The 11,965-nt window shown below is 43.7% G+C and overlaps 1 protein-coding gene across 1 annotated transcript; it reads right to left on the bottom strand.

Annotated features, from left to right (window-relative positions):
• Positions 1–304: 304 nt before the first annotated feature.
• topbp1 (DNA topoisomerase II binding protein 1) lies at positions 305–10,458 on the bottom strand. Its single transcript, XM_079181032.1, has 28 exons — positions 10,370–10,458; positions 10,044–10,136; positions 9,822–9,956; positions 9,576–9,719; positions 9,231–9,412; positions 8,785–8,978; positions 8,527–8,703; positions 8,268–8,434; positions 7,979–8,142; positions 7,438–7,682; positions 7,006–7,328; positions 6,678–6,850; positions 6,308–6,519; positions 5,862–6,178; positions 5,587–5,772; positions 5,252–5,367; positions 4,973–5,096; positions 3,895–4,053; positions 3,647–3,743; positions 3,346–3,547; positions 2,895–3,124; positions 2,616–2,758; positions 2,408–2,504; positions 1,893–2,056; positions 1,647–1,775; positions 1,453–1,542; positions 704–865; positions 305–438 (listed from the first exon to the last, which is right to left on the bottom strand). The coding sequence occupies exons 2-28, from the start codon at positions 10,128–10,130 to the stop codon at positions 310–312; spliced, it is 4,548 nt and encodes a 1,515-aa protein (XP_079037158.1). The 5' UTR covers positions 10,131–10,136; positions 10,370–10,458; the 3' UTR covers positions 305–309.
• Positions 10,459–11,965: the final 1,507 nt, after the last annotated feature.

Raw genomic sequence — 11,965 nt, 5'->3', positions numbered from 1 at the left:
TGTGTTGCGTTGAGGATTCACTTGTAACAGTCCTGAGTCAGACAGTGAAGATGTACTGCCCTTCACAGGCCACACAATATCATTGCATCCAATTACAGAACGTGACTCAACACTTTTCTTCAGACCTTCATTAAGTCATCCATCATGGCTACACTCTCACAGTTCACTGCACAAACTGCAATGCACTGGATGTAGGATGCCAAAAAAAAAAAAATGCAAAGACAAATGGTACAGTCATTTTATTTTTAGCATAAGAGATACAAAGTGTTATTTACAATCATTTCAAAGACAACATTTAGGGGCTACATTTCAGTTCAGACGCGTCTTCTTCAGCCTGGAGTTCTCTGCGGCTGCTTTGCGCTTACGTGACGGAGTGCCGGGAGCTTCTTCAGAGGCAGCTTCAGTCAGGTGGTACAGCTCGATAGGCGGGGTGGGCTCCTGTGTCGGTGCAATAAAGCTCAGCTTTAACATTTAATCTACGGAGTCTAACTTAACACTAATGAAGTGATATCACTTATAAAACACATTTAAAGATCATAAGACATGTTAAACAGTCTATTATGGTCAGTATATATGAATAAAACATTACACTGTCAGGATGCATCTTGTTACGTTTACATCAACATTACAACGAATTATCTCAGGTTTTGTTATTCGCAATAAACCAATCCGGTGGTAATTCATTTGGAAAAGCTTCTCTAACCTGCATGAGGTAGTCTGCGATGTACTCCGGCTTCAAGCAGTGGACTCCGTGGGCGGTGGCCTCCGTCACGTCCACTCTGAAGTCTCCGGGCTTCAGCCGGCTGAAGTCTGCAAACAGGTGAGAGGCCTCCTTGTACAAGGACGGGGAGGGACTCGGCAGCACCTGCAGGGAGAGAGACATTAAAAAGGTGAGAACTATGGCTTCACTACGTTTACAGAGGTGGGGGGGGGGGAGATGTAGCTTCCCTACCGTGTTGTGATATGTCATGACATTTGATTAAATCATTTGCCTTTTGTCAGCGCTTTGCTCTTTAGTGATTGCGCTCTATGGTGGAAGCTGTGAATTAAAGCTCTTTCAGAGTTTTATAGCGGAGATGAGTCACCTCGTCTGAAACAAAGACCAGCAAACGTCGTATTTAATGATCGTGACTGTTGTTTTCGGAGTCATCTCCCAACTAAACGGATCACGAAGCGACATGTGTCAACATCTGGGTGGCTTACCAGCGGGGCTCCCCCGCCGGGGGGAAAACCAATGACCATATAAGGAGAGACGCTCCTTATGAATATGTATAAATAGAACATTTGACAGTGCTATAAGCAGATTATAACACATTATAAGTATGTTTATAATGCATTAAATAAAGTACTACCAAATCTTCCTCTCTGATAAACAGTTAGCCGTTTGCCTGATTTGAAATCAGCAATAGTGACGAGTAGACGATGTTGGACTGAACACAACAAATAAACAACCTTGGCTCTGCCAGACTGCAGTAACCGCCTGAAGCCTGACTCTCTGTTCTGGTCGATGTTCAGCATGACCGTCCATCCACTGAAGGCTCCCTGAAGAACATATATATATATATACACGTTTAATAATGCATAGAATACTTTAACACTCTAGTAGTACACAATGCAATAAGGACAGTAATGAGGACTGTAGGTACCTCTTGCTTGGAGCGTCCCTGCAGGGTTTTTCTCCAGCGCATGGCAGCTAACGCTAGCCTCCTCTGCTGGGAGGTGATGGAGGGCAACGCGTCTAGGATGGAGCTACTGCCCCACTCGTACTCATCCTCCTGGAACACACACACACACACACACACACGTACGTAAGGATGAATACAACCACTGCAAATATGAGTGTTAACAGACGTCTGCCGGAGGCAATAAACCATAGATCTTCAGATCCAGACCTGGATGAAGCGATCCACAGAGCGGCAGGCCTCCAGGTACGAGCGGTGCAGGATCCATTTGCCCGCCGCCATGGCTGCCAGGTACTTCTCGTTACGCAGAGGAGTCCCTACGATGATGTGGGAGCAGCTGGGGTCGAACGACTGCTTGTCCAGGACTACACCGCCTGAAACACCAAACAGAAATAGACGGGAAGGAAAGAAAGAACGACAGATGAGATATTCTGCACCTAATCTGGAGTTATAGCTACAGACCTGATATGAAAGATTGAACAGTGTTTTATAACAGCTGTCTGAATAAACCGTATACGTTTCAATAAAGATTATGATGAGCAGTGGTTTATTTGAGTATTCTAAGCTCACAACAGGAAACATCTGCAGGAGAAAATATTCCCAGACCCGAGAGGCAGTTCCTCCTTTTTAGTCAGCCGGGATGAGCTCCTCTGACTCCAGGCCTGTGCTGCGTTTCTGCAGCATGATGAAACACGGGTAGAGCCCTAATTAGGAGGAAGACTCACCAAGCTCCTCTATGAGGTGACTGTAATCAATGCGTTCTTGTGGGCTGAGGGAGGACAGCTGAAATCGGGGCGGCTGCTTCTCTTCCTCACGCTCCTCCTGAGAGGAAGGAAGAACCTTTTTAGCACCAGCGGCTTGTTTTAAAGAGACATTATTACAGTGATATTAATGCATAAACCTCTTGTTGTTAATGTTAACAGGAATCTTCACCTGTGGCTCCGGTGCAACCGGGGGATGGGCCAGAGGGAAGGCGATGCTGGGCGCTTTGGGAGTGAGGACGTCATTCTCGGGCTCCTCTGTTGGAGCCGCGGTGACTCTCCGGCCCATGTGCTGCTCGATGACGTCACAAGCAGCTGTGAGAGGACACCGTGATGACAGGGAAAGTGCATTAGTTCAAACTGAACGTACAGTATGTCAGAAGCCATGGATTGGTTTGCACCAGCTATCTGTAAACTTGACGCATAAATAAGAATCTCTCTGATCTCTTACCCATCTCCACCAGCTCAGAGTCCGTCATGGAGTCCCTGAACTGAGGGCCGTTCTCGGCGGTGGGAGGAGGTGGAGGCGCGAGGGGCTCCGAGTATTGCGACGGACTTCCGGGCCACTGTAAATTATCAGCCAGCTTGGCCCGCTCCTCCCTGGCCGTAGGGTCGTCCCATACTATCTGTTCACTCTGAGACGGCTCTGTGTTTATGTCCAGAGCTGCTTCTCTGGGAACCCTGAAATCAGGACAGAATGAGGTGAATGTATTTGGATGAGGGAGTGTGTGAACTTGGTATCCAGGAGCTACTATAGCAGGAAGGAATCATTTGAGCCTTTTCATTTAAAATACAATAAAATCCATACACTGTATAGGTTTTACAGCACAACAATAGTCCTAAAAATGATACCAAACTGCTTTGAGAGGCTTTTTAGTTTGAACATAAACTATCTTCTTTACCTCAGAGCTTCCAGAGTACGTCTGCTCCCGCAGCGTCCGAACCGGCTCACATCAGGTGTGTGGGGGTCCGAGTCGGCCCCTCCCGATCCCATCCTGCTGAGTCTGACCGAGGTACGCCTCCCCGTCGTCAGCTTGGTGGCTGACATGATCTCCTGGAGCTGTCTTTGCAGGTTCTCTCTCATTTCCAGAGTCTCTGAGACATCTGGACACGAGAGATAATCAACCACACGAATCAGCATGTTCTTCAAAACAGGCGGGAGCTTTGTGGGAATAAATGAAAGTCTGAAAAAGGAACACCCACCGCTTCTATCTGCAGCATCATTCGTGTCCTCTTTATCTATGCTTCCATCGCTGACACGGCGCAACGTTGAGGCTTCTTCTGTGGCAATGTGTCCACGCTGAAGGACAGATAATTAAAACGGGCACACAGAAAGACAATTACATGAGACACTCCAGCATTAATGACGTACTTCTCCATTAGATGTTACTAAGAACATATTGTATCCAGTGAATCTTGGAGGTGCATTTACATCATGATGGAGGACCCACCTTCTCGTCCATTGATTCTGTGATGTCTTTGAGTTGGGTTCGTGTAAACGGTGGAGACCTCTGAGAGCTGTTGGGCACCTGGCTGAGGGTCAGGCTCATCTTGGGGTTGTAGGTGAAAGGATACAGAGACTCGGGGACGTGCTTCTGTTCCTCAGCACACTGATCAAGACGACAAAACACATATCAGAAAACAGAAGCTTATTAGACACAATAATTAAGTTATAATGAAACAAACATGGTGGAAACATAGCTGACACTCCCATTTGTCTGCAAAATAAGCGTAATGTTGGTAACGGGAGGTACAAAATAAAATCAAGTGTATCTTAATATCTCTATGAATCTTCTTGAAGACTTTCCTTCTATAAAAAATGCCAACACAATATTTGACCTGAGGACTGAGGAGATCCTTTAATGATCGGTTTGTGACCTCAGTTTGAAGGAAAGCAGCTCGAGAGAACTGAAGACTAAATTAGTTTTTGACAGATTGGTTTCATGTCCCTGCCTTCTGCCAAATGTATGCTTTGGGCCCCCTCTGGTGTGGAGTTATAGGAGTGCAATCAAAAAATAATTAATCTGTACGAGTAAGAAAATAAATATAAAGAGAAATATAAAATTATAAAATAATAATAAAAGCATTTCATTTTTATATGTTCATTTTGGTATAAACGTATTTAAATAATTGTATAATTTTAAAATATAAATATTTATTTCTGCATATAAATTACTGAAATAAATACATTTTAAAAATAAATGAAAATACTTTCTTCTGTAATTTATTTCTCTTTACACTTCCACATTTATTTTCTTATTCTTTCACAGATTTATCCGTATTTATTTAAATACCCATGACTCAATACTCTTGACCTTTATTGTTTTAAATGGTTATATAACATGAATAAATGCATATCTACATGATTAAAAACTAAAATCAAGTTGAGTCTTGTAGTTGGTCTAATTATTTTAGTCCAAATATAGTTTTTTGCAATGATATGATATGATTTACAGTGAGGTGGATCAGGCCAGGACTGATTGTTTGTTCAGTTAAGAGTTATGTTATGTTTGCTGCTGGGAGACGTACAGCCTGCAGCCAGTACTGGGAGACCACATGCAGCCCTCTCTCCTTCACTCCTCTGTACTCCCGGGTGTTGTCCCCCACTCGGCCCTGGTAGAGGTAGTGTGTCACGGTATCGTCACAAGCCCACCTAAAGACACGTTAAAAGGAATGTTTGGACAACTTGCATCCACATTTACTGAAAAACAATGACTGCAACCAATAACACTTTAACTGTACGTATGAGCACGCCAAGAAAATGTGAACTAATCCTTAAAATGAAGTTTGCAAGAATGTGTTGAGTACCTGAAGTCGGCTCCGAGCGAGGCAGCGATGGCGTTGAGTTCACTCTGCATTTTGCTCAGCTTCTTTCCCACACAGATCACGACACCAGTCAGAGGGCTGGCTTCTTTTTCTGGGACCTTACAAACAAATTAGATCACACTTTTGTTTATACATCAAGTGATATAGACAGTACATCGTCTACTCCATCACATGTACGCTTTCCCTTGTACTATACATGAGGTATCCTGTAGTAAGTGAGAGAAGATTTCATCAGCGTCACTGTATTTGACAAAGATTAAACCACTTATGTCAAGTTTACAAACGGGCATACTGTATATTTATGTATTTCGGTTTACCTCCTTCTCAGTCATCTTGGTAAATTGGGGGCTGGCAGTGATGGCTTGCATATCTGTGGAGCTATTTCGGGAGCTATTGGCGATAGACACCTTCAGGTTCCTGTTGATGACGTCAGTCAGAGGGGTCTCCACCGTCTCCCCTGGTTTAGATTTTCCCGCTGGAGTCTCCAATGCTCCTCGAGCATCCTGAACAAAAAGGAACAGTCCATGTATTTACCGGACGATCTATCAAATCTCAGTGCACAAATGGTTGCTTGGACTCAGTGGGTCCCAACCTTGAAGTTGAAAGACGGCCTGAATAGCTGGTCTCTGCTGAGGAAACGAGAGGGAGTGTCCAGCTGCAGGAAGGCCTCCTTCTGAGGGGGGTTCCTTCTGCCGCCCTCCTGGTTTTGTTTGGGGGTGCTGATGTCCTCTTTGGGCTTCATGTCATCCAACACAGAGCGTAACACTTTGCTCCGGAGGCGACCCAAATCCAGCGGAGTGACGGCCTTACCGCTCTGGAGACCCAGCAAAGGGATCTCTGGAGACGAACGTGCCGGTGGGGGCATGGCTGGCCTCTGGGAGCCACCGACAAAACTCTCATCATCCCTCTCTGTAGAAGAAGAAAAGAAAATCATTGTTAAAAGCACAGGAAACAATGAATGAATGAATTCACACCCAACGACAACGATTATAGCCACATTGATCCACGTGAAGGCTTTAATGAAGACACTCTTCTAACCTGGTGAGGCTGGCAGGTCAACTAGAAAGCGGCCCTCCTCTGCCCTCTGGCCAGTCCGAGCAGACCCCAGAATCCAGTGCATGGTGACGGCTGGAAGCCCCCATTTCTTTGCTGCTTGGTACTTTGTGCCTTCGGGGCTCTGCAGCACCAGATGAGTGCTGGCCAGCATCCCCTTCTTCTGGTTGGCCAGGCGCACAAAGTAATCCTGGACACTGCAGGAGGGAGAGAAGACAAGATTTAAGACAAGTAGTCCACGCTGCTATGAGAGTACAAGTACAATATACTTACAACTACTAATATTGTTATTAGTGTAGGGAACGTTAGGATTCATTTTATTATTATGAGAGTTCGGACTGCAATGTAACCGTACTTGGCTCCGAGGTGCTTGGCCAGCTCCACCAAAGACTCCCTCTCTGCTCCCGTGAACTGGCTGACAGAGAGGACGCAATCTTTGAGAGGAAAACATCCGTCCATCAGAGGAACGGGAGTGAACAAAGGGTTGGAGGACAGCTGCAGAACACGCTCCTTCTCCACACACATGGCCTGAAAATGAACAAAAGCAAAGCACACCGAGGTATTAAATGTACAAAGCAATAACATAACACACAGAACTGATGGAGAACAAATATGTATTTCAAATCACAAAACACCCTCCTCCCGACACAGATACAGTTAAAGCAGCCTGACTATGATCTCACCAGCCAGGTATCAGTGACCACCTCGTCCACTGTGGCCTCCACTGAACAGCCCAACAGTGGGACCACTGCATAGTCTGCCACAACACGTGTACGGCCCATCAGCACCCTGCCTGCATTTTCTGTCACCAGTAGCGAGAGCTGGGTCTCTGACTCGGCGCCAAAGCCCACAAGGAGGAAACGTTTTCCAAAAAACAGGCCGGCCTCGCTGGCTTCCTGCAGGGTGGAGTCTGCCTCTGGTCCTCTGGTGAGGTTTGGTGCCCAAGACTGAGCAGGTGTACTGATGGACTTCCTGCTGGTTCCCTCTGCTGGAGGGGGCATCTCCACTGGAAGATACATTGTTTTTTACATTAGCTGTAATATATAAAACTTTATCCTGTTAAATCTCTTAATGGTGTCCAATAAAACTGAGCTAATTCTCTAACAGATACCTACCTACTGTAGGGTCATCATCCATGTACTGAGAGAGCAGCTCTTCCTCTGCTCTCGTCTGCCTGGGAGTTCTGGGACTGGCTGCGGGGGGACCGGCTGAATGCCGGGAGGTGAGAGTGCGGCGGGCAGACACAGAGACAGCAGCCGAGGCCGGAGGCAGACAGTCGGGGTGGAGGTAACGCTCTTCTGGGAGCGGACTGCCTTTGTGGAAACTGTCCAGCAGCCACTGCACTGTTACTACATGGGGTCTGAGAAGTAACATACACATGACATCACAATCAGTGATTTAACAGAAATCATGTAAACATCCTCTTAAAGCAGGATTCTGTATATTTTACTTTGTGACTACATGTTACAAAACAAATGTATGATGTAGGATACGGTAAGGATGTATCCTAAGCTTAGATTCAGAGAGGACCTAAGTCAAGATAGTGTATAGTTTATTACATTTTAAGGTATTTGATAGTATAAATGTGAGGCACAGGGGTTAAAAACTTGCTTTAGACGAGGATGTAATAAATATTATGTAAAGTAATAATCTGACCTATGTGTTGCTTTGAACAGAAAACTCTTGAGGTCCTGGTCCAGCTCTCCCATGACCACATGTGTGAGTTCCTCACTGGGCTGGTTGAAGCGCAGACCTCCTGCAGTGTTCACAAGACGCCGCAGCTTCTCCAGCTTCTTCCCTGGCAGGCCACACAGGTACAGCTGCACAACGTTTAACAAAGCGTGAAAGAAAAGCCTCATCTATGTCTTTCCCCAATATCAAAAAAAAATAAATAGTGGAAATGGAAATCTCCACTCTGTATGAAAAGGAGCATTCTTTTGTTTACCTTACAGCCATCAAAGATATCATCAGCTGGGCAGACGGTGAGATCCAGAGTCTCAATGGGGTCGGGAGGTTCCAGGCGGCTGATGGTGCCGTTAGTGAGGGCTGTGTCATTTATTGTCATGCTAGCATTCACAGAGATGTGGCTCAAGCCCAACAGAGACGGACCCTCTGGAGTAGAAAAAAAAAAAAGATTGTTCAATATATGTTACGGACTGACAAAAATACAGTACACAACAAACAACTATCTGTCTGTGGCTCACCCTCCTTCCTGTTGGTGCCAGTGGGAGTGGAAGTGTGCGGTCGCGTGCTCTTTGATGCGTTACGCTCCACAGTGTACCTGCTCTCGTCTTGACAGAAGCCCTTTTCTATGCTGTCAAACAGCCAGTGCAGAGACACGCAGTACACATTCCACTTCCTTGCACACTCGTACTTCTGACCTGCAAACAAATACGAACACTTACAAGCGATACTGGCAGCAGTAACGGAACCCACTGTTGCTGAAACTGCTGGTGACGTACCGGTTGGCTCACTAACGATGAGGTGCGTGCACTCATTCATTTTGAGCTGACCAGTGTAGTTGGCGCCATGCTGATCACAGAGCCGCTGCACCTCTTTACGCTCCGTGCTGGAGAGGCCAGTCACACAAACAGTGCAGCCACGCAACACAGGGCACAGATAGTCCTCGATGGGGAGATCTGTATACCTGAAAAAACTGAAGGAGGCAGAACGAGGTGTTAATGATCATCTAAAGGGTTTGTCTCACAATCATAAGTGTTACCATAAAATAGTCACAATGTCATATAACTCTTTGATGCACACATTTTTGGTAATATTGACCTTCAAATCCTGAAGATTTTTAATAAACTATGCACGAAAGAGTTTATTTGGCCAAGAAAACATCACAAAAAAAATCCATATGTATCGTTCTACACAGAAATGTCTGTTTTAATGACACAGTGCATACCTATTTTGAGATTTCTCCCAGCAGGCTTTGACCCACGAGGGCAGCAGGATGGGTTTTCCCAGGCTGGCCGCTACCAGGTACTTCTTGCTGCCCACCTCTCCGGCTATCAGGTGTGTGACCGATACATTTAGATCAAGATAGACCCGCCCCCCCATGAGTTGCACCAGATCCATCACGTCTGCCTGTAGAGAGAGAAACAGACACAAACATATTAGAACACTTAAGAAGGTGCTGTGCTGTGCTTACCCCCTATGGAGAAGATGAATTGTGCACTATGTTACACTTATTAGACTGCCGATTTTAAAGGAGCAACAATTTGAAAAGCACCATACGCAATGAACTTACCCGTGCTGCTTTATCCAAGCTGGTGCAGGAAATAGTAATGTCAGCCATTGCCATGTTATAGACGGGCTTCTCTGCTTTGGGGACGCAATGCTGCTGCTGCAGGCAGTACAACACCACCAGTGGACTCACCACACGGCAGCCAATCTACATGTTGAATAACAAAGAGTGAGAAAGTGAATAAATGACAGAGGCTTCACCAATTAACCATGAAATCCAGGGTTCGATGTGTTAAATGTTGAGTTAGACCTTTTTGCAGTGCAGAAAGGCCGGGGTGGTGAAGCTGCTGAACACAAACAGAGACTTGTCCTTCTGGTCCATCTGTAAAACTGCATCTTCATCGATGGTTTTCAAGTACTTGTCAGACTGCAGCTCCAAAATGGCCTGTGTACACATGAGAGAAATGATCATCATCCATTACAAACGAAGAGACATTAGCACAGTGGCAACAGATTTGATACTGGACTTTACCTCGTAAGCCTTGGCAGCATATTCCGTTTTTTGTGCTTTATTTTCCACAAACTTCACAATGAAGCCTTCTCTGTCTCCTTTAGACATGGCGAACTGAATAAGGACCAGAGTAAAGGACATTAACGTTTGTTATGATGGCATTAGCTAGGCTTAGCAGTAACGTTAGCCTAACCGAGAACAACGTTATGACAAAACATATATTTAATACTAAACTGAATATAGATTAACAGCGTCGCGTGACATGTAAACAATCTTCGCCAACTAGCTAACATTGCTAACTTTAAATAGTCTCGATAATGTTAACTACCTTAAACTGATCAACTTACCTGTTCTTTGATGCCAAGCGCAACGTTATGTTAAAAATACATAAAATAACTTTACATATTATCATAAACAAACTGTCTCTACAATGTTGGGTAAATGTCTGTACATTTTTATAATAATTTAACGATAATAGCTTCGCAAAATTGAAACATCAGCTTTGTTGTTATTATTCGCGCCAACGACGCAACTTCCGGTGTTGCCTGCTAATTCGACCGTGTGGAGTCGGACTCTGGAGTTGAAAAGATCCGCAGCGTCACCATTTAATATTCAACGTATGAGTATTATCGTAAAAATGCAGTAGAGATTAAGTTATACAATTATGGATTAGTTTGAAAATAATTGATTAATATTTAGCCCTATACTTATACTGCAAAAATTCTGATCCCACATTAGTGTAACCTTATATAGTCTATGAGTGTAACCGGAGTGTAAATAAGGTGTGATGTTATAACACATTAACCTAAATAAAAGACATGTCTAGACTAGTTTATGTTTACATTTTTTTTTTAATCAACGGTTTTAGCCTAAATGTGAATACATTATCCCAAGTTTATGAGGAAATACCAAAATCCTAATCTATAAAACCTACATAATATCCTTTATTCACAAAGCAAAATTAACACGTGATGTAAACTCAAGAACGGTTAGAAGTCCATATCCATCCAGATTTAAGGTCCTTAAACTAATTCAAACAAGACAAGCTTATTAATTAAAGGATGATTTTAAAAATGGTAAATTTCAGAAGATTATGTCTATCATCAATCAATTGTTTATTCTCAAAATAAAACTTGTAACAAAATACACACGCTCCTACAAGAAACCTATCATTTCTGTTCAAGTTTATGAGTAAAGCTAAATATTTGATAGCATGCAGATTTAATAGTATGAAATGTTAAATCATGTTAAATTCAGAGAACATTTTTTGACGTTGCAGGCCGTAGCAACGGCAACATGAGCAAACAAACTGCTCTTTCTGTTGAAATATCTGCGACTTCGACAAACACAAATGTAAATACAAAAGAACAACACTGTGGGTTCCCTTTTATTCTTAAAATTTTATGTACAAGTGCGACTGATTTTTTTTTTTTTAATGTACATTCATTATAGAAAGTGTATATACGTAATATTACATTGAACATTTCACAAATTGCACTAGTCTTTCACATAGAGTCACGATCAGTCAACATCATTCGTCATGTCTTAGCAGAAGCTCATTTCCATTGGTTATTATTCACTTATAAATATTCTAGTGCTTTTTGCATTCTGGGGGAAGGAGAATCACTTTAAAAGAAATGTGAGGCAGAAAGGGTAGCCGTCAAAGAGAGAGAGCAGAATGAACTATGAATTAAGATCAGAGGAATAAGAGGCCGGACATTTGGAGATCAGATCTGTGTCAACTTTGAGAGTGTGGCTGGAACTAAACCCGACCAGACAAGAGGTCAGCATCACTCTGAGGGTTCACAAGATATTTTCTTGCGGAGAAAAAAAGCAGCAAGATCTTACACATATGTTTTCCAATTACCTACTTTAACATTTGTCTTCCTTTACCATATGAGAAACCATTATGTAGACTAGTAAATGACACGTTTATGTAAGCG

This window comes from Pholis gunnellus (assembly GCF_910591455.1).
Source record: "Pholis gunnellus genome assembly, chromosome: 20".
Lineage (NCBI taxonomy): Eukaryota > Metazoa > Chordata > Actinopteri > Perciformes > Pholidae > Pholis > Pholis gunnellus.
The sequence above is the reverse complement of the archived record's forward strand: the minus strand, read 5'-3'. Positions and strand labels throughout refer to the sequence as shown.